The sequence below is a fragment of the Dipodomys merriami genome, unplaced genomic scaffold (assembly GCF_024711535.1).
Source record: "Dipodomys merriami isolate MVZ:Mamm:240054 unplaced genomic scaffold, mDipMer1.0.p SCAF_72, whole genome shotgun sequence".
NCBI lineage: Eukaryota > Metazoa > Chordata > Mammalia > Rodentia > Heteromyidae > Dipodomys > Dipodomys merriami.
This window is the reverse complement of record NW_027206313.1, coordinates 6,505,644-6,526,041: the sequence shown is the minus strand read 5'-3', so window position 1 is coordinate 6,526,041 and position 20,398 is coordinate 6,505,644. Positions and strand designations below refer to the sequence as shown.

The 20,398-nt window shown below is 43.0% G+C and overlaps 1 protein-coding gene across 1 annotated transcript in view; it reads right to left on the bottom strand.

Moving 5' to 3' along the window:
- LOC138818230 (GRAM domain-containing protein 2B) overlaps positions 1-3,736 on the bottom strand; it is a 103,069-nt gene extending 99,333 nt beyond the window's left edge. The window contains exon 1 of the mRNA XM_070009248.1: positions 3,618-3,736. Within this exon, the coding sequence (XP_069865349.1) occupies positions 3,618-3,721 (104 nt within the window). The 5' untranslated portion in view covers positions 3,722-3,736. The remainder of the gene's footprint in view (positions 1-3,617) is intronic.
- Between the last annotated feature and the right edge of the window lie 16,662 nt (positions 3,737-20,398).

Here is a 20,398-nt window from a genome sequence, read left to right as displayed (position 1 = left end):
ACATAATATATAATAGCATATATTATATAATATATAATATATAATAGCATATAATATATAATATATGCTATATAGAACATATGCCATATAATTTGTTAATTTCTATTATTCATAAAATATAAAATTTACCATTTGAAATTTATAATTTAATGACATCAACTACAACATATCATTGAACTCAAAGACTTTCAACTGCATTTTTTTGTTTCTTAAACAAAGACATATTTACTGAAAATACCTTGAACATTCACAGAGGGAAAAAGTTTTAAAAATATCTATTTTCCTTAGATCTCAGAGATAAGTATAATGAACATTGTAGCATTATTAAAATTAGGTTTTCTGCCGAAGCCTGTCAACTAGTTTGGTACTCCTGAAAGTATAACCAGCATTTGTTAAATGTACTAAAAAATCATTTTCAAGTGTTTTCTCCAATCTTTGCTCATAGCAGGAGCACCAAGGACCAAAAGTAGTTGAAATAGAATTAACTGCACATTCAGAGAATTCCATCAAACAGATGTGAGGGATGTTTGTGTTGGCGTCCGCAGAGTAATGGCCAAGATACTTTTGAGTTCAGTCCAGAAACCCAAGGTACAGTAATGAGATTTGAAAACCAGTATAGATCGCTGAGAGCATCAACTTAAGACACTGGAATTCGTGTCCGAAGAGGTAGATAACCTTCCCAAGGTCACAAAAGGAGTGAATGGCAGAGTGAGAAATACACCTGATCCACACTTCAGTTCCGACCTGAAAACGAGGGCGCTTTTCACACACGGAGCTGTGCGGGGAGCCTTCTCCACACTGGTAGCAGAATGCCATTCCTCCAGCAACAGCCTCTCTGTTTCATACTGTCTTCTTGTTTTGGGGTTGGATTTTTGTTTTTTTTTTGGAGATAGGATCGTGCTGTGCAGCCAACGCTGGTCTCCGACTCATTCCTGCCTCCAGTCTCCAATGCTGGGATTACAGACAGACACCACATCGCCAGCCCACACAGAGGGATGCAATCACATAGCCTACAGCACTTCATTTGCTACTGCTGCCTTATAACACAACTCTATGGCCAGGTGCAAGAGGTTCATCTGTAATCCTAGTTACTCAGGAGGCTGAGATCCCAGGATTGAGGTTCAAAGCCAGCTTGGGCTGGAAAGTCCATGAGACTCTTTTTTGTTGTTGTTGTTGTTGTTGGTCATGGGGCCTGAACTCCAGGCCTGGGCGCTGTCCCTCAGCTCTTCAGCTCAAGAGCCACAGCGCCACTTCTGGCTTTTTCTGCTTATGTGGTGCTGAGGATTTGAACCCAGGGCCTCAAGCATGTGAGGCAAGCGCTCTACCACTGAGCCACCTTCCCAGTCCATCCATGAGACTCTTAGATCTCCAATTAACCATCAAAAAAGCTGGAGGTGAAGCTGTGGCTCTAGTGGTAGAGCATAAGCCTTGAGCACAAAAGCCCAGGGACAACACCTAGGCCCTGAGCTCAAGCCCCAGGATATAATAAATACAATATATGCTGAGACAAGGACACAGGATGACCCATTGCAACAATGATACCCACAAGACACTAGATTGGAAATGAACTTTACAACTTTGTGGGGGGGGGGAAGGGGAAGAGAGGGGGGAGCAGGAATAGGGAGGAGGGGGAGGGAAGGGATAATGGGAGAACAACAAAGGAGAGGGTAACAATACCGGACAAGAAATGGACTCATTACCTTACTCATGTAACTGTCACCCCTTTGTATAGCATTTTACAATAAAATAAAATTAAAAAATAAAAAAATATATAAACATAACATATAATCAAATATAATAATAAATAATAAAATAAAAATAAACCAACCATGTGTTCACGTGGTATAAATTTCATTCTCAGGTTCTATTTGTCGTAGCTTCTGTCATCAATAACAGTGCTAACATTTTCTCAATCTCTGAATTTTATGGGTTTCCTCCTTAAAATTTGCAATTGGATTCCAGGGCCAGTACATATTTTGTTTGGAAAAATTGCACCCTTTGCTTAATTTTACTGTGCTAGGAAAATGAACCATCTATGTGTTAGTGACATAACCTGTTAGGTGCAATAATTATTTTTAATCAACACTTGCAATAAAATAATAGGGCTTTATGTCAAATAACAAGTTATCTCTTTTTAGAGCGGTTTGTAAACTATCTAATGAAGGTGGAATTTATACAGCACCAAGCTCTCCTGTTTCAAGTGTACAATCCAGTGGCTTTTAGTATATTTACAGAGTTGTGCAACGCTCCCGGTTCTCTAATTTTAGCACATTTCATCCCTCCTTTTACTCAAGAGCAGACACCTCCCCTCCCCCTCCCACTTCCACTCTGCCCTGGGCAACCACAAATCTCATACTTCCTCTATGGGAGACATCCCTATTCTTGTCATCTCTATTCTATTCTGAGAATAAATGGCAACAGACCACAGTTTTAGATGCAGGTCAGGAGATTCCAAAGTCCTGTGCCTGTTACACAGTCTCCCTCAAAGGAAAACAAAGCTCCTGATAACCTTAACCCATTTACACTTTATATACACACACACTCAGACAGTGTGTGTGTGTGTGTGTGTGTGTGTGTGTGTGTGTGTGTGTGTGTGTGTGTGTGTGCACATGTAATGTCTTTGAATAATTTCTGGACACATTCTTCTTATTGTCCTGAGCTTCAAAACCCCCAGAAAAGTCTTTAATCTGTCTTTGATTTAAAAATTGTTGGAATTGGAACAACAAAAATTGTCTTAGAGCCTCTATCAGGTGGCAGCTCAGAATCTAAGGTTCTCTCAAGGTTTAAGACAAGACCGACCGAAAAAGGAGTTTATGAAATTCGCAAGTCAACCTCCAGGTGGCGGTAGTGATATCAGCCTGTCATCCCGGCTATGTGGGATCTTAAATAGGAGGAACACGGTTGAAACTGGCCCAAGCATCAATGCAAGACTCTATTTGAAAAACAAAGCAGAAAGGGCTGGAGTCCTGATTGACGTGGTAGAGTATCTGCCTTGGGAGAGCAAGACCCTGAGTTCAAACTCTAGAGCTGCCACCCCCACAAACAAACAGCCCTCTACACGTAGTTGTTTCTCTGCAAAACTTAAGACTAGAAAGCTCTCTACACCAAAAACCTAAGCCATAGTGCCTGCAGGTCAGGAACTCAAAGGCAACTAATCCCAAGCCAAACCTAGCTTTCTGGATTGAAAGGAGCTTGAAACCATTCCCCCACCCTGCAGAGCGAATAGGGCAAGGTGACAGAGGTAACCTTCAACAGGAAATGCCTGGCTCTGAAGAGGCTGAGGCTCAGCCACAGCCTGACAACAAGCCACGCTTCTGCACAGCCCCCTCCGCACCAATGCTTCAACTTCAAGAACTCAGCCTCTCCCAGTTCTTTTATGCAACAGAAGAAGCCTGTGTCTAAAAGCTTCCCGAGTACATTCAAGTCTGTACATTCAAGTCTGTAGTAGCATTCTCGCGTTGCTCAGGATGACACACAAGGAAAATGCCTCGAAGGGACAACTGAAGCTCTACTCCATGGAGATAATCCATCCTGAGGCTCCCCAAAGACGTCCCAAGGCTCAGCGACAGCCCTCCACCCTCAGACATGCCAGCCCAGCCTTGAAAACCATCACTTACAATCCCAGCGCCGGGTCCCCGGGCTTCCTCCATGGCATTAGGTGGGCCTGCAGGGTGCGGTGCCTTCTTCTCTTTGCTGCTGCAGCCTGCTGTTTGTCCTCCATCTCCGAAAGGCCAATTTCAAAGAGACTCTGGGGAGTAGCAGGAAGGGACTTCACACAGCCATATACTTAGGCAGCCAATGGCTGTCCCAGTGGCCTCTGCTCTTCCCACAAGTGCTAGATCACCGTCTCTCTTCCAGAGCCTGCTCAGACAGGGCAGCCACACCCACCACTCACATCTGCAGGTCACAAAATGACCACAGCAGCTTGCGGCGTGACGGCTGAGACCATCCTCCGCCCGCCTTACCTAAGAGCTTCCTCTTATCTGACATTCTCAGAGCCTTACTCACAGCTTCGAGGCCCCACTCCACTTCAGATGGCCTGCCTTCCTAGGAGACAGTGGGCTCGTACTGCTCAGGATTTCTACCTCCCCCACTTCTCCTTAGTTGACTTCTGTGAATTCATCACTCTATGGAAGTAATACACTACTGGTGTTCAGTTAAGAGGGTAGCGACGAAGGAAATGGGTTAACGTGATTTAGAGAAAGGAGAACAGGAGACACTGCCTGGGGAAATGGAGTTTCCAGGGCTTTGCTGTCCAGGCCACAAACCGTAATCTTCCCAAGCACTAAGGATTATTATGGCACTAAGGATTATTATGGCACTAAGGATTATTATGGCACTAAGGATTATTATGGGCTTCGGTCACCATCTCTTTCTCCTTGTGGTTTTTTTTTTTTTTCTTAGAGAAAGAAAAACTAAATTAACCAAATGGAGACTAAAAAAAAAATACAAAGATTCAATGAATCCATAAAAGAATATTTTCTTCAAAACGGGAAGGAATATGTGAGCACACTCTTAAGGGTCATCTCACCTTGTGTAGAGATGACAACCTCTCTGTTTTGTTATTCGTTGTTGCTTTCTATCATTGTTTTGTCCGTTTATTTCCTTGCTGCTTTTTTCTTGTGTTGTTCAGCCTTGTGTCCCTGTATTAGTGCGCATGCCCCAGTGCTCAGATCCATCATAATCACAGAGTCGCTATGGTTTGAATTTTCTCCTTCAAAATTGAGGTATTGCCAATAGGATGCTTTTGAGAGGTAAGACTTCTTGGGCCGCAAGAACTTAGACTTTTTTTTTGGAGATTAAGGCTTTTATAAAAAGAAGTTTCTCAAAGCCTGTCACCAGTGGCTCATACCTGTGATCCTAGCTACTCAGGCATCTGAGATCTAAGGATCTGGGTTCAAAGTTAGCTCAGGTTAAGAAAGTCAGCAAGACTCTCATCTTCAATTAACCACCAAGAAGCTGGAAGTGGAGCCAGGGATCAAGTGGAGAGTGCCAGCCTTGAGCAAAAAAGCTATGTAAGAAGGCAAGGCCCTGAGTTCAAGGCCCAGTGCCGGCACAAAAATAAAGAGGTTTCTGACAGTGTTCATTGACTTTTCCTCCTGCCTTCTGCACCGGGGAGACAGCAAGAAAGCCTTCACTATGTTTCCTCCAACTTTCCTCCATGGAAGTCACCGTCAACTCCCAAATACTGGAAGCAGAGTTTTAGTGAAAAGGAGGTAAAGGCTTATTAATTTTGCTTGGCAAAATGAGAATTGTACACACACACACACACACACACACACACACACACACACACACACACACACACACACACACACACACACACACACACACAGATGGCTTCCAAAGGAAAGCCCAGAAGCAGCGGTTTCTGGGTGCAGGTGCTAAGGCCTGACTTCCGGTCAGATGGTGGTCTGGGCTCCACTTGTTTCCTAATGTGCCACTTCTGAACTTGTAACTCACCCTGTTCCTCTCTCCCTGGCCAGAGTTGATGGCCTTGCCTGGATCTAGAAAGAAAGTTCTCAAGTATGTGGGAATGGTGGGGCAGGTGGGAATAAGGAAGGAAGGAAGAAAGAGAGACGAAGAGAGAAAAAAAGGGCGGGGTGGGAGTGGGGGGAGGGAGTCTTGTTAAAACTTGTGCAACTAAAAGCAAGCAATAAACTGAATTCATTATCTGGCCCTAAACCACAGTTATATAATTAGATGCCTGTTCCAGTTAGAACCAGACAGAATGCTGGCATCTTGGTCTTCAGCCCTTAAGCTCTCACAAGAGTGAGGAAATCATGTTCTCTTCTTTATAAGTTACCCATTCTGAGATACTTCGTTATAGCAGTGGAAGCAGACTAAGACAAGCATTAGTCAAAGAAGTACAGTATTTGTCTCATTTAATTGGCTAGGCATTTCTGTTCAATGCATATTTAATAATAATCAAGCACATGTAGTGATAAATACAATGTCCTCACACAGATTTCAACTGTGTGGATTTTCCAGAGAACCTTTGAAATGAGCTTGCTATCTGCATTACAATTTTAATATGCAAAAATGCAAGTGAAGAAGAAGGAAGAAGGAAATAGCTAAGATGTAGACAAGTGCCTTTGCCCCCAGGAGTTAAGAAAAATACGCCAATGATTCCTGTTCACATTTGAAGTTCTGGCCATTGGGAGCAATCAGAAGGTACAAATGATAAATTAGCTGGGTGCTGATGGCTCACCACTATCACCCTAGCCACTCAGGAGGCTGAGATCTGAGGGTCATGGTTCAGAGCCAGCGCACTAGAAACTTGGAAGTGGCGCTGGAGCTCAAAGTGATAGAGAGCAGGCCTTGAGCAAAAAAGACCTCAAGTTCAAGCCCCATGATGGACAAAAATAAATAAATAAATAAATAAATAAATAAATAAATAAATAAATAAATAAAAGGGAAGCACAAATGATTAGTTGTGGAATTTACCCGATTCGTATCTGATGGCTCATTGCCAGCACACACGGTGGACATTCTCAACATTTGTACTTAGGAGGTAAGAAGCGAAGGGCAAAACTCCTGTCTATTAAAACCATGATCATTTTGAGGGGACACTCTAAGCTGACAGTGAGTGGAATGGTGGCTTAGTGTGATGTAATCCTTTTCTAAAAGTTAAAGGTGGGGAGGGATAGGTAAATGTATAGTGGTCCAGAAAGTCACATCTTTGAGTTCCTGGCACCATCTAGTGGTCAATGAATCCGGGTTGGCCAACAGTTGTTTCTGAAAGTGTGGTTTTCACACTTTCTTAGTGCGCTTAATTGCAGAATTGAAGCTCTGTTTTTAGACCCCAGTCCTAAAGTCCAGGAGTTCCAAGTTCGGACCACCCACTTGCCCCATGTTCCAAATAAAGAGGCCGGTGAAGTGCAGAGAACGGAGGTTTCCTACATGCTTATTATATTCATTACATTATGTCTTCCAGGGCAGCCATGGAAGATAGACAGCACTTTAGTACATCTTCAGCCATTTTCCTCTGTACACAGTGCCTTCAGATTAAATAGAGAGAATTGAAGGCAGGGAGCAAGAAAGGTCCACATAGCTACACCAGTCCAGGCCACAGGTATGTGGCCTAGTTGACCATTAGCTTACTCTTTGTCCTTAAAGGAATTCCAGACAAGTTACTACTTTATTATTAGAATAGAAAAGGAGCAAGGTGGTTTCCTAAAATTTTGGCTGTTTTAAGATAATAACAATAAGACATCGACTGTGTGAGGGGTAGGTTGCTCTTCACACCAGATGTTATCAATGAATGGGTTTTCCTTGGTTATCAGATCAAAGGCCCAACTACAATGGGGGAGAGGAGGACTTTTAGTTAATTCACTTAACCTGCAAAGGCATCTTCTAAATTGTCTCTTACAGAATGATATACAAACAACCCACACCTGTAGATTGTGCCTGTAGGTTTAATGTGGGACTTGGACATCACCATTTTTTTAAAAAAAGAAAACAAGTTTTCTAGGTGATTCTTCTTCAGTTGATTTTAAAACACAAAGCTACCCCTTTGAAAGCTAGACCACTCTCCTGTCCTGCAAAAGAAAAAGCACCGTGTAAGTTATTTTACAATGCATGATCCAAATGAATGGCGAGCAGCACTACTTAGAAAATTTCTACTGATTTTGTGACATAATCAAAATGAAGATGAGACTATATTTGGGAGAACTTAAGTTGCCTAAAACTAGCATTAGGAATATTTATCCTAGGCTGGGAAGGTGGCTCAGTGGTAGAGTGTTTGCCTAGCATGCATGAAGCCCTGGGTTCGATTTCTCAGTACCACATACACAGAAAGAGCCATTAGTGGCACTGTGGCTCAACTGGTAGAGTGCTAGCTTCGAGCAAAAGAAGCTCAGGGATAGTGCCCAGGCCCAGAGTTCAAGCCCAAGGACTGGCAAAAAAAAAAAAAAAAAAAAAAAGGAATATGTGTCCTCCTCAGCCAATAGCTACTAAGCAGGGCATGGATTTCTTTGCATAATTTCAGGGAGTATCTGCTAGTAATTATCATCTTCCATCCTACTGACATTTTCAAGTTTTAAAAGAAGTGTCTCAAATATAGGATTCTCGTATTGTTTAGCGAGATTTCCCAAATCATGATGTGGTATATAATCCTAGTCCAAAATGAGAAACACCAACACAGCTACAATACTATTTATTACTGAATCCACAGACCTTATTCAAATAAGGTCCTACTGATGTGCTGTTCTGGACCATGTCCCAATCCAGAACTAACTTTCTTTCTTTCTTTCTTTCTTTCTTTCTTTCTTTCTTTCTTTCTTTCTTTCTTTCTTTCTTTCTTTCTTTCTTTCTTTCTTTCTTCCTTCCTTCCTTCCTTCCTTCCTTTCTACTTCCTTCCTTCCTTTCTTTCTTTCTTGTGAAAATACCGTACAGAGGGGTTACATTTACATGGGCAAGATAATGAGTACATTTCTTATCAAGCATTGTTGCCTCCTTCTTTGTTTCCCCTTCCAATCCCTTCCCATTCCATCCCCCCCCCAAAGTTGTAAAGTTAGTTTTTGACATAATGACTTGTGCATCTCATTATTGCAATGGGTCCACCTGTATCCCTAAACGATTTGTTTTTTCCCTTCCCCTCCACAAATTATACCAACATCAAATACAGTGAAAGCAGAGGTTATACCGTGGGGGAGGGACATACAAAGCAACAAAGAAATCATCTTATAAATGTGTTAGAAACAATCGCATGAAAGGAAAAACATTTGAATACTTATATCTTGGGGTTCATTTCACCTAACATCAACTTATCTGACCTTTTCTGCTTAACTCAGACATATACTAGTTATTGCAAATAAGGGAAACCATGGGACCTATGTTTCTTTGGGCCTGGCTTACTTAATATGTTTTTTTCCAAGTCTTTCCATTTCCTAACAAATGGGGCAATGTCATTCTTTCTGATGGAGGCATCAGGGGTTGGTTCCATATCTTAGCTATGGTAAATAAGGCTGCAATAAACATAGTCGTGCTGGTAGCTTTAGTGTGGCCTTGTTTGTGATCATTTGGGTAAATACCCAAAAGTGGGATTGCTGGGTCATAGGGGAGCTCGATGTGGAGTTTTTTTTTTTTTTTTGGGTCCGGTTGTGGGGCCTGAACTCTGGGCCTGGGCACTGTCTCTCAGCTCTTCAGCTCAAGGCTAGCGCTCTACCACTTGAGTCATAGCACCACTTCTGGCTTTTTTCTTTTATGCTTATGTGGTGCTGAGGAATCTAACCCAGGGCCTCAGGCATGCAAGGCAAGCGCTCTACCACTGAGCCACCTTCCCAGCCCCTGTGTGGAGTCCTTTGAGGAACCTCCATACTACTTTCCAAAGTGGTTGAACAAGTTTAAATTCCCACCAACAATGCAGTAAGGTTCCCTTCTGTCCATAGAGGAGATATTTCTTGCAGTTTTGTGGCAGTATCATTCTGAAAGAATCCTGGGGCCATATGTAAATCACGGTGGGATAATAGAACCTGTTGGTTAGAACGCGCAAATCCGAAGTCCAGGAGCCCCAAGTTAGGTCTGGTCACTCACCCTCATATTCCAAAATGAAGAGACTCAGTGAAGGGCGGGGAAAGGAAATTTGTTATATGGTAGCTGTGAGAAGTCTGCGCTTCAGTACATCTTCAGCCATTTTCTGGGGGTAGAGACCTACACCGGCCTCAGATTAACTAGGGAGAAAGGAGGCAGGGGACGACAAAGGTGCACAGAATTAACCGCGACCCAGGTGTAGCCCTGTCGATTATTAGCTCAGCCTTTGGCTCAGGAGGCATTCTGGGGAAGTTTTTGGTTATCACTTTATTATTGAAGCGGGAAACAAGGTAGTCTCCTGAATGTTGAGGCTGTTTGCTTCAAGAAAATAAGAAGATACTGTTTGCTTGAGGAGCAGTTTGCCTTCACACAAGATTGTTTTTCAAGAATCTGGCCTTTCTTGTTGATTTCAAAGGGATGATAGCGGGGAAGAGCTCAGATCAAACGGCACAGCTTGGGAACTGGGGGCTTTCCGTTCCCTCCCAGACCCAGCAAATGCAGCTTTGGTCTCTTACAGTGTCACTAAAAACATGGCCAGTAGGTCGAAGGTCTGAAGACTACCTCTGGGGACTAAGGTAAGGTGTCTTTATGGTCATTTCCTGTCACCTTTAGGAGACTCCCCAAGAAATGGGCCCTTGAGAGGCAGCCTCTGAGAGCCTGGTAAATGCCCCCCTCCATTCCGATGTACACACCGCTGTGGTTCTTCACTCAGGTCTCCTTTGCTCTGGGATCTTCTCTGAGAGTCTGAGTGCTGTCAGGAGCTTTCTAGGCAAATTCTCATCTTGCAAGTGCAGCAGAGGGCAAGATTGTGGCACAGGCTGTGTGAGTGGGCACCAGGATGCCTGGGGAGATGCTGTCCGGCCTGCTGCTCCGGGTGACACCTCATGGAGAAAGGGGGTGAAGACCGCGACCACTCCGGGGTTGTGTCTAATAGACGCAATTGTGTTAAATTGGTGATTATGTAGGGGTCAGATGTACATGGTGTGTGTGGAGGTGGTGGTGGTAGGAACAGATGTAAGCAATCAATCACAGTTATCCTGAATAGAAATACATGGAGACCAACTTCATCGGCAGTCAGAACTTAAAAATGGAGACTAAAAGAAAAGCCCCAGCTCTCCTACCCATTTCCTTATTGAGTCGGTCCATTTGGTAGCCAATGAAATAGATTTTGTGTGCCTGCCTGTTTTCTCTCGCTAGGTTAACAAGCATTCTCTAGGTTGAGTGGCTTCTAGCAAGGATTTCCTTGTGTGCAGAATCAGAGTGTACTACAGAGATGGGTCTGCGTAGCTCTGTGCTGGTGTGTTCAAGTAGTTGTTGTCACCTAGATGAGGGATGGTTTCTTATGGCCCTTGGCAGTTTTTCCATCCTGTGTGATCCCCTCCCTACCCTCCAGTAGCCTGACTCAAGCTGTCTCCTAGGGGGCAAAGGTCAACAAGGAGAGGAGGTGATCTCATAGATCAAAGCACACACCTGAAGAGTGAGCACAGAAGTCACTCCACATCACCCGTGCCACATTCTATTGGTCAAAGCGGTCACGAGTCCCACGCACATCCACCTGGCGTGGAAGGAGCGCACACTGCCTAACATTTACGACCAGGAAGTTCATGAAATGAACTTCAGCATGCCCTGTTCTATCTGCGTTTGTTTATTACAACTGGAATTTTATGTGTTAGTAACTCGCTCCTCTCTTAGTAATAACCTGGTGAATATTGTGAAATCCTCACTCTTATTGCTGACAAGTATTCAGTTAATATTCTGTAAGAAGGATGTATGGATATTTTTTTTAAACGGGTGGCACTGAACTCCAGGCCTGGGTTCTCTGCTCCGAGCTGTTTTGTTCAGGCTGGTGATCTTCCACGTAAGCCACAGTTGCACTTCCTGTTTGTTCGTGGTTAATTGAAGATAAGCTTTTCCATGGACTTTCCTGCCCTGGCCGGCTTGGCACTTTGACCCTTAGATCTCAGCCTGCGGAGGTAGCTAGGGTTACAGGCCTGAGCCACTGGCTGTTGTCTTGAGAGCCTTGAAATATATTCCAGATCCATAAAATTTTACATTTTTCAGTGCTTTAAAATTAGACTTGAAAGAGTTGTTTTATGAAAATAAAGTTTGTGTGTGTGTGTGTTTGGTTTTTAGGTACTCGTAAACTGACGTGTTGAATTGAAACCCTTTTGTGCAACTACTTAAAGATAAAATAATCATTCAGGTTAATTTGCAGGAGGATAAGTGTGTTTATGACAAAAGATCAATAGTCACATTGCCTATCGTCTTACAGTTACAAGAAAATGAGGTTCAAAGACAGAGAGACCCATAATCAGCCAATGAACACGTCCACCCGGGGTTTGTATGGATGAAGGCAGCTCCCTTTGCAAGTGTCTGCTTGGTACCAGGATATTCCAAATTCACTTCCTTTTCCTTTCAACCCCCACTCCTGCCCCAGGTACCAGCTTTCTGTTTTACCTTTTTGTTTTTACAATTCATTCTCCCACTACTTCTTTGTGCTTCTGCTCTTTATATTTAAAGGGTGTAGAATTAGCCAGGGACAGTGGTTCACCCTTGTAATTCCCCCCTACTACAATCCTAGCTGTTGAGGTTGAGATCCAGAGAATAGCAGTTTAAAGCCAGCTTGGGTAAAAATGTCTTCCAGTCTTCATGTCCAAAATAACTGTCTAAAAGTAAGGCTGGGGGCATGGCTCACTTAGGCAAGCAAGCTAAGCAAGTTCGAGGCCCTGAGTTTAAACTTCAATACTAGAAAAAAAATGGTGCAGACCCCAGTTAGAATGGCCATTATCAAGAAAACTAACAATAACAGATGGGGGGGGGATGGGGGGGGATGTGGCCAAAGGGAATGCTTCTACACCGTTGGTGGAATGTAAACTTGTTCAACTACTCTGGAAAGCAGCATACAGGTTCCTCAAAAGACTAAACATGAGGGGGGGTGTAGTTGTGGAGGTGGGAGAGAAGGAATGGTAAGGGAAAAACAAAGGAGGAGGTAACAATGCTTGATAGGAAAAATACTCATTACCTTGCTCATGTAACTGTAACCCTTCTGTACAGTATTTTTACAATCAAAAACATATTTTTAAAAAAGGATTAAACACAGAGCTTCCCTATGACCCAGAAATTCCACTCCTGGACATTTACCCAAATGACCATAGACAAGGCCACACTAAAACCACCAGCACAACCATGTTCATTGCAGCATTGTTTGACATAGCCAAGATATGGAATCAACCCAGATGCCTCTCAATGGACAAATGGATCGAGAAAATGTGGAATACATACACAATGGAATTCCATGCTTCAATGAGAAAGAATGATATAGTACCATTTGTAAGGAAATGGAAAGACTTGGAAACATTTATATTAAGTGAAGTAAGCCAGACCCAGAAAAACATAGGTTGCATGGTTTCTCTCAGTTGTTGTAACTACAATGTGCCTATAAAAATACACTTAGACGGGCTGGGAAGGTGGCTCAGTGGTAGAGCACTTGCCTTGCATGCCTGAGGCCCTGGGTTCGATTCCTCAGCACCACATAAGCAAAAAGAAAAAAGCCTGATGTGGCGCTGTGGCTCAAGTGGTAGAGTGCTAGCCTTGAGCTGAAGAGCTGAGGGACAGCGCCCAGGCCCAGAGTTCAAGCCCCATGACCGGACCCCCCCCCCCCCCCAAAATACACTTAGACATAATAAATTATACAAGACTCTAGACATTCACATAGTGAATATTCTTAGGAGAGGATCACAAAGACTCAGTGATGTGCCTATGATCATATAAAATGGTATTTCTTAAAATGAACTCCAAGAAATGGAAACAAAAGGTTTCTTGTTATTGTTTTTCTCCTTTGTTGCTGTTTTTGCTTCTGGACTTTTGTATGTAAGTTTATCTGTTTTGGGGAGGGTAAGGGGGGAGCACAGAAATGGTGGGACAGGGGTGATCAAATGCAACAATGATACTTGCTAGACACAGGGTTGATAATGAACTATATAACTTATGGGATGGGGTCAAGAGGGAAAAACTGTGAGGAAGCTAGGGAAGGGGTCCAAAAAGAAATGTACTCATTGCCTGCCTTAGGAAACTGTAACTGCTCTGCGGTGAAAAATTTAAAAATGTTGCACAGAGAGAGAGAGAGAGAGAGAGAGAGAGAGAGAGAGAGAGAGAGAACATGCACATCGGTATAAACCATGTGTCCTTTAATCAGATAGGCTTCAAACATTTCTGGGTGGCTCATCTTTCTCTTCAGTGCTCCTCAGGGGCTTCCACAAAGCTAGTTCTTTTTTCCCCCTGCCACTCCTGGGGCTTGAACTTGTGGACTCCAGCTCTCCTTAGCTTTTTCTGGTGAAGGCTGGCACTCTACCACTGGAGCCATGGCTTCATTTCTGGGTTTTTGCTTTACTTGAAGATCTGTCTCCTGGTCTTTTCACCTGGGCTAGCCTCAACCATGGCTCCTTTGATCTCAGTCCCCTGATTTCTAGGATTACAGGCTGAGCCACTAGTGCCTGGCTATAGAACCAGTGTTTCAAACTCCTGGATTGGAGTTTGTAGCTTCCCAGAGTCAGAAATAAGTATGGCCAGGAGTATCCTGAGGCCCATAAAAACTTTAAGGAGGATGCTTTCCCTGTTGAATTTCCATCTGGACACTTCCAGGAAATTTCCAGGAAACTGTGCTGTGGTCATCCAGGATCAATTGTCTATGTTGAAGAAAGTGGAATGCAGCCATGAAAAATCAAATCCATTTCCCCTTGTCGGCCACTGCCTTGCTGAGTGAGAATCTCTCAGAGCGCCACACCTCATTTGCTCTGCCTTTCCCCACAAAGATGCCATGAAGACCCCTGGCTGAGATGAAGACCACTTTGAGGTCCTAGAAGAAAAGAGAGAGCTAACCTAGCATCAGTCCTTCCAAGTGGCCCTTCATTTATACTTGATTGACTGGAGGGTAGAGCTCTTCGGCACCTAGATGTCTTTCCCTGAGTGTCTTCTTGTCTAGGAGAATAGCCCGTGGCCACTGGTCTTCCCAGGACAGGACAAAGGAGAACTGTTGGTGAACCATCTGTCAAAAGCATTTCCTACTGTCATTTTGGGCTCTTTTGGTCTCCTTCTCTGAATACAGCACATGAAGGGATTGGAGAGGGATGGCCTTTAAGCGGGGAATCTCATCTGCTGGCTCTGCTGTGTCAGAGATGTTAGTCTCCTGGAGAGGGTGACCCTCCTTTGATCCTCTCAGGCTGCTGGTTAGCACAGCCTGCCAAGAGCCTGAGCCCCGTGTAAGGGATGGATTCTAGGCAGCAGAAACCTCTGACGGGCAGCCTTCCTGACCTCTCTGAGATTCACTGCGAAGCTGTACCTGGAATCTCTGTATTTGAAGTCATATATCTTCATTAGGACTCAATAGTAGATACGTTTTTTTCAACCTGTAAGAAGGAAGCAATTTGTCTTGAGCACGGTGGATTTGATCTTTAGAGAGAGGTGAACAGCCAGCTTTTTCCCCCTCCCCTTCCAGTGCAAGCTAAAGATGATGAATGAAACACCCAGGGCAAGAAAGCTTCTTCACACCAGCAAGAATGATCTGTGGAAGGATTCTAAATCAATGCACACATAGTTACCTGGCTAAGGAGTGATTGGTAGCTTTATTTTGCTTCAGAAGCCTTCTGTCCCTCAACACACACACACACACACACACACACACACACACACACACACACACACACACACACACCCCATAACTGTATCTTTATTTTGCTTCAGAAGCCTTCTGTCCCTCAACACACACACACACACACACACACACACACACACACACACACACACACACACACACACACACACACACACACACACACACACACACACACACACACACACCCATAACTGTATCTTGCAAACCTGAGTTAATATATTTCCGTCCAGTGAAGTGTATGTTATCTAGAGGTTTAGTTGGGCTTCGTGAGGAATACTTGTAATCCAAGAACCTGGCAGGCTGAGGAAGGAGGATCATAAATTCCAGCTAACCTGAACTACACAGTGAGACTGTCTAAAAATAAAGCCAGAGAAGAGAAATAAGTGTATGTATCAATAAATGAGAACCAATGGAAGGTTGTTTGATGCAGTAATAAAGAATTTGAGGCACACACTATTTTGATGGATTACAAAGATTTGCGTATGTGCACGTCAGTTTCTATAGCATTATCTGGTCTAACCATGAGTCATTTGGTCAAAAAAAAAAACCAAACCCAAAACAGGGAACATCATGGGTAGTACTTTCGTCATGTAATGTGAGAAAACATGGTTGGCTTTAGAATGATTTAAGATCTGATTCTTGAACGCCTTAAAAGTGTTCTAAACTTAAGCCACACCCCATTCTAGGTGTTTAAAAACATATGTTTTATCATTTAATTCTTTAAACCTCTGTCTGTGAGAGGTACTGTTATCCCACGTTACAGATGAGGAAAGGAAGGCACAGAGAACACAGGTTGCTGGAGGTGATCCGTCTGTGAGTCACAGATCTGGTGTTCAGTCCAGGGCTCTGTCACAGGCCATAACAGCTTCCAATACAAGGAAACCAGAGCTGGCCCATGTCTATTGTGAGCCTGAAGTGGGGAGGTCAGGTCTGGCCAGTGCCATATGGGCCACGTGGTTAGAGGGAGGGTCTGTCTGGCATGGTGGGGGAAGGGGCAGTCCACCCGTAGGTGATGGGTGTGCTTGAAGCCCTGGAGACAGGGGCGTGCACTTGGGCAACTGGTTACTGAACCTGTCAGTCTAGTTCCTGGGACTGGGAGCTTCCTGTGACCTGCCCCCTGACCTGACCCTATATAGGTCTGGAGCAGCTCAGGCGCTGTTACGTCATGCCATGTGTCTCCGTGTTCGTGTCCTGTCTCCGGTCTCCTGGCTCTCCTCTGGTCACCGTGGTGTCCCACTTCAGCTCTCCATTGGAGCTGAATTGGTTGGTTGGTGTTGTTTTTGTTCTTTCTTTCTTCTCTGGCCTGCTTCCTAACTGTGTTAAGTATATTTGTAGGCTGTAGGCCTTTGTAACAATTGGCTGCCTGCACACCACTAGCCCTCCAGTAAAGTCTCCAAGATTTGACCTCTCAAAATGTGGCTTCGCTGAATTCTCACCTTATAACATAGCTGTTGCAGTATGGCTGGCACGAGGAAGTTAGCCTAAAATGGTTCAGAATCGCCTGGTGTTAATCTTGGCAAGATCACATCTTTGCCGGTGTGACTTAAAGACTGAGAAATGCATGCGACTATAAATGCTTTTCAAGTCATTTAGAATCATTGAAGAGTAAGAAAGTTAGAGGAGTTGAGAGAGTACAGTAGAGGTGAGTTAGAAGTACTTTGTTATATAATAAGAGGAAAGAACATTGAATAGGGGAAATGATCAGCAATAGTTATCTGTGGAGCGGAGTTTTGGTTGAGGTTTGTCTTGGACCCTGAGCTCATCAGCTGTGCAGAGCACTTCCTGTTTGGTGTGAAGGAAAAGGCCTGGCCCACAGCAGGTAGCTCCCAATCCCCTGCAGATCCACCTTGTCCAGGGGTCACTTCACCCAGAGGTGTACCTAAACACAGAAAGGTGGAGATCTTAGCCCTTCAGAGCCGAGGCCAGCCTGCGACACACCAGAGCAGGAGCAGGCCTACCCTTCAAAGCTTTTGTTTTTCCAGGAATTCTAAAACATCATTGTAATTAACAAAAGGGAAGGGATTCCAAATCAATTAAAGTTAAGGATCTTACATCTTGGCCAAAGAGAGGCCTAACATGGAAGTAAATTGACTGTACCTGTATCTTTGATTCTGAGTTTTTGACCAAGCCAGAAAAAAATTAAAGACAGCAAATTAAAAAAAACCCTATTTCTAGATTTGATGTATTAAAATCTGAGTTAAATGTGCTCAGACTTACAAAGGAAGAAGTCTGTGAAAGCACTATCAACCAAAAAGCAGGATCCCGCTACTCACCTTCCTTATCTAGCAAGAGGCTAAATGTTCTTTCCCACACATTCTGATCATTTTCTCTGGACCGGAGTAGGAATGTACATTTGAAAAATAAATAAAAGCTTCTTTCCTCCAGGTGGACTTTGGGAGCCAAAGTGGAAATTTGGACTTATTTTATTACTAGATTTATACAAAGAGTTTTGTCTATCATTATAGTAGGCTGAGCACCTGTGGCTCATGCCTGTAATCCTAGTTACTCAGGAGGCTGAGATATGAGGATCATGGTTCAAAGCCAGACCAGGCAAGAAAGTCTATGTGATTCTTATCTCCAATAATCACCTAAAAGCCAGAAGGCCCTGAGTTCAAGCCCAGGACCAGCACACACTCAAAAAATGTGTACAAGAAGTCTGTGTAGCCCAGTGGAAGAGGTACATCCCCAGCACAAGCCCTGTATTTAAAAAAGAAATTGATTGCCTTTTCTCCAGGCTGAGGTGCTACTGCTCTAGAGCCGCAGGACTCTAGAACATAAACTTTTGTCATCTGGGGTTTCTCTTACAAAGTACAGCAGTTGTCACTCCTAGGAGCCTATAAAGGAAACAGACTAATAATAATTAATGCTACTTTGGAAAATTCATTAAAAAGATTTTCTTTGTAATTTTAATCCCTTTAACAAGAACTCTGAGCAGTGCAGGTAACTGAAAAATTTCATCATTTATGGCCTATTTCAGGGTGAATGGCTTAAGCCACAATTATAATACATTTCAAATAATAATTGAAAACTATAAAGACATCAGCTGGGATGAAAATTAAAGAATAAGTAGATTTAGTTGATGTTGAGCCAAAGTGATTTTTTTTTCTGTCCACACACCTCCATTGCCGTCTGAGCTTGTTTGGTGGTTTTATCCTGCCACCTGGTGGTCATAATCTCTTACTGCAGTGAGCTTTGAATTGTTCAGAAGTATCCACAAAAGATTAAGGCTTTTCCAAGCAGCAATTATGTGTCGTTTTATTAGTAACTAAGTAGAATCTATTTCCAGGAAACAGAGATTATTAATAAATTCCAGAAGCTTTGGCTCTCTTTACACTTGGGTTTTCTTAATAGTGCCATAGATGATGAGATTGATGACTGATAACAGGGATCTGTCCATTACCTGTGGCGCATTGTGATTTCTTTCTTCTCTGTTCTGGCTATTAGAAACCAGTCAGTTTCACACCATTTTGGTGGCTTGATCCAACTGCTGACATTTCACTGTGAATCACATTTGGGACCCAGAAAGAGAATTGAGAAATAGAAACAAACTAGACAGCCTAGGAAGAGCTTGGCTGAGGTTCAGGAGGGATGGGCCAGAGTTCACGTGGAGAGGCAGAGTTTCAGGGCCCCAGGATTTTTATTCTTTACTTACTTTGTTCTATTTAAGTAGTTGTACCATAGGCTCTCAATTCAACGTGTCAGTGTATGAGAACAATGCATCGTGATCAGTACCACCCTTTCATTACCCTCCCCATCTCTCCCAACCTCCCCCATCCCCCCTACTGCTGTTTTCATAGAAGTATATTACGATTGAATTCCCTCCCTTTGGCTTCCCATTTATCTACCCCTCCCCCGTGATGAAATGAATTTCAGCTTCCTGGTATTCATTTTGTTACGTGGTAAGTTAGTTGTTGGGAGGAGTTATACTACTGGAATTCTCCACTGTGCATACCATTCTTTAGTCAGTTTGTTTGTATACATACGGATATGGAACCTGTATATGTTTTCATTTATGTTTAAAATTTGCATCTAACTTCTACATTTGAGAGAAAACATGTGTTCTTTCTCTCTCCAAGCCTGACTTGCTTCACTTAACAGCATTTTTTCCAAATCTATTTCCCTGCAAATGACACACTTTTCTTCCCAATGGATGAATAAAATTTGTATATATATATATATATATATATATATATATATATATATAATCACATTTTTGATCTATTTGACTATTGAAGGGCATTTGGGTGTTTCCAGAAATTGGCTTTGGTGACCAGTGCAGCAATGAACATGGTGGTGCAGGTGTCTTTGCTGCATCCTAGCTTGCATTCATTGGGAGAAAAGCCCATGAGTACTATCACTGGGACACAAGCTATTTCCATGTTTTTGTGGGTTTTTTTGAGCAATCTCCAAACTGCCATAATCTTTGATGATAATCTAGCTGGAACAATCTCTGTCACATGTTGCCCATGGATGAATTTTGCATAACTCATAGATTACTGGTAAAAGAAGATCTCTTTGAAAATCAGAAAATTGAAGTGAGAATTCGCAGCTGTGTGACTGACCAGGGCAAGTGTGTCCCAACACTTTGCTGATGTAGCCTGCATAGCATCTATGTTTGCAGTCCTTGTCTTATAGTGTCTGGAGTTTAATGGCATACAAATAAAACCTGTGGGATTAAAACTGGAAAAGATTCATGAGGATCTTGACTGAATCTTTTCCTTTCAAGTAAGGAAGGAGACGTGTGTTTGTACAATATTTGCACCTATGGGGAACTGATGGAGCTAGGACTCCCTGTACTTTTCATATTTGTTGAGGGATGGTTTAGATTCTGGATCATCTAAGGCAAATCATTTAGCACAAAAAAGGCCTTTTTTTTTTTTTTTTAAAAGCTGTTGTTTGGCTAATTGAAACAGAATTTCTGGTAACTTTGTCAGAAGAAATATCTAGTTTTTACCATGGATGGAAAGCCTAAGTTCAGTAAAACATCAAATTCATGAAGATCCCAAATAAATACAACAGAATTTCTTGGATATTATCTGTCTCTTTCATTCACTATGGTGGCTGCGACTCACTTTTGGTTACTTCAGCTTGCATGTAAATGAATAGAACTGGAATACAATTCAGTTCTTCAGCTGCATTTGTCATAATGGACTGCCCACATGTGCACCGTTCACACCGTGGCAGACGCTTCTA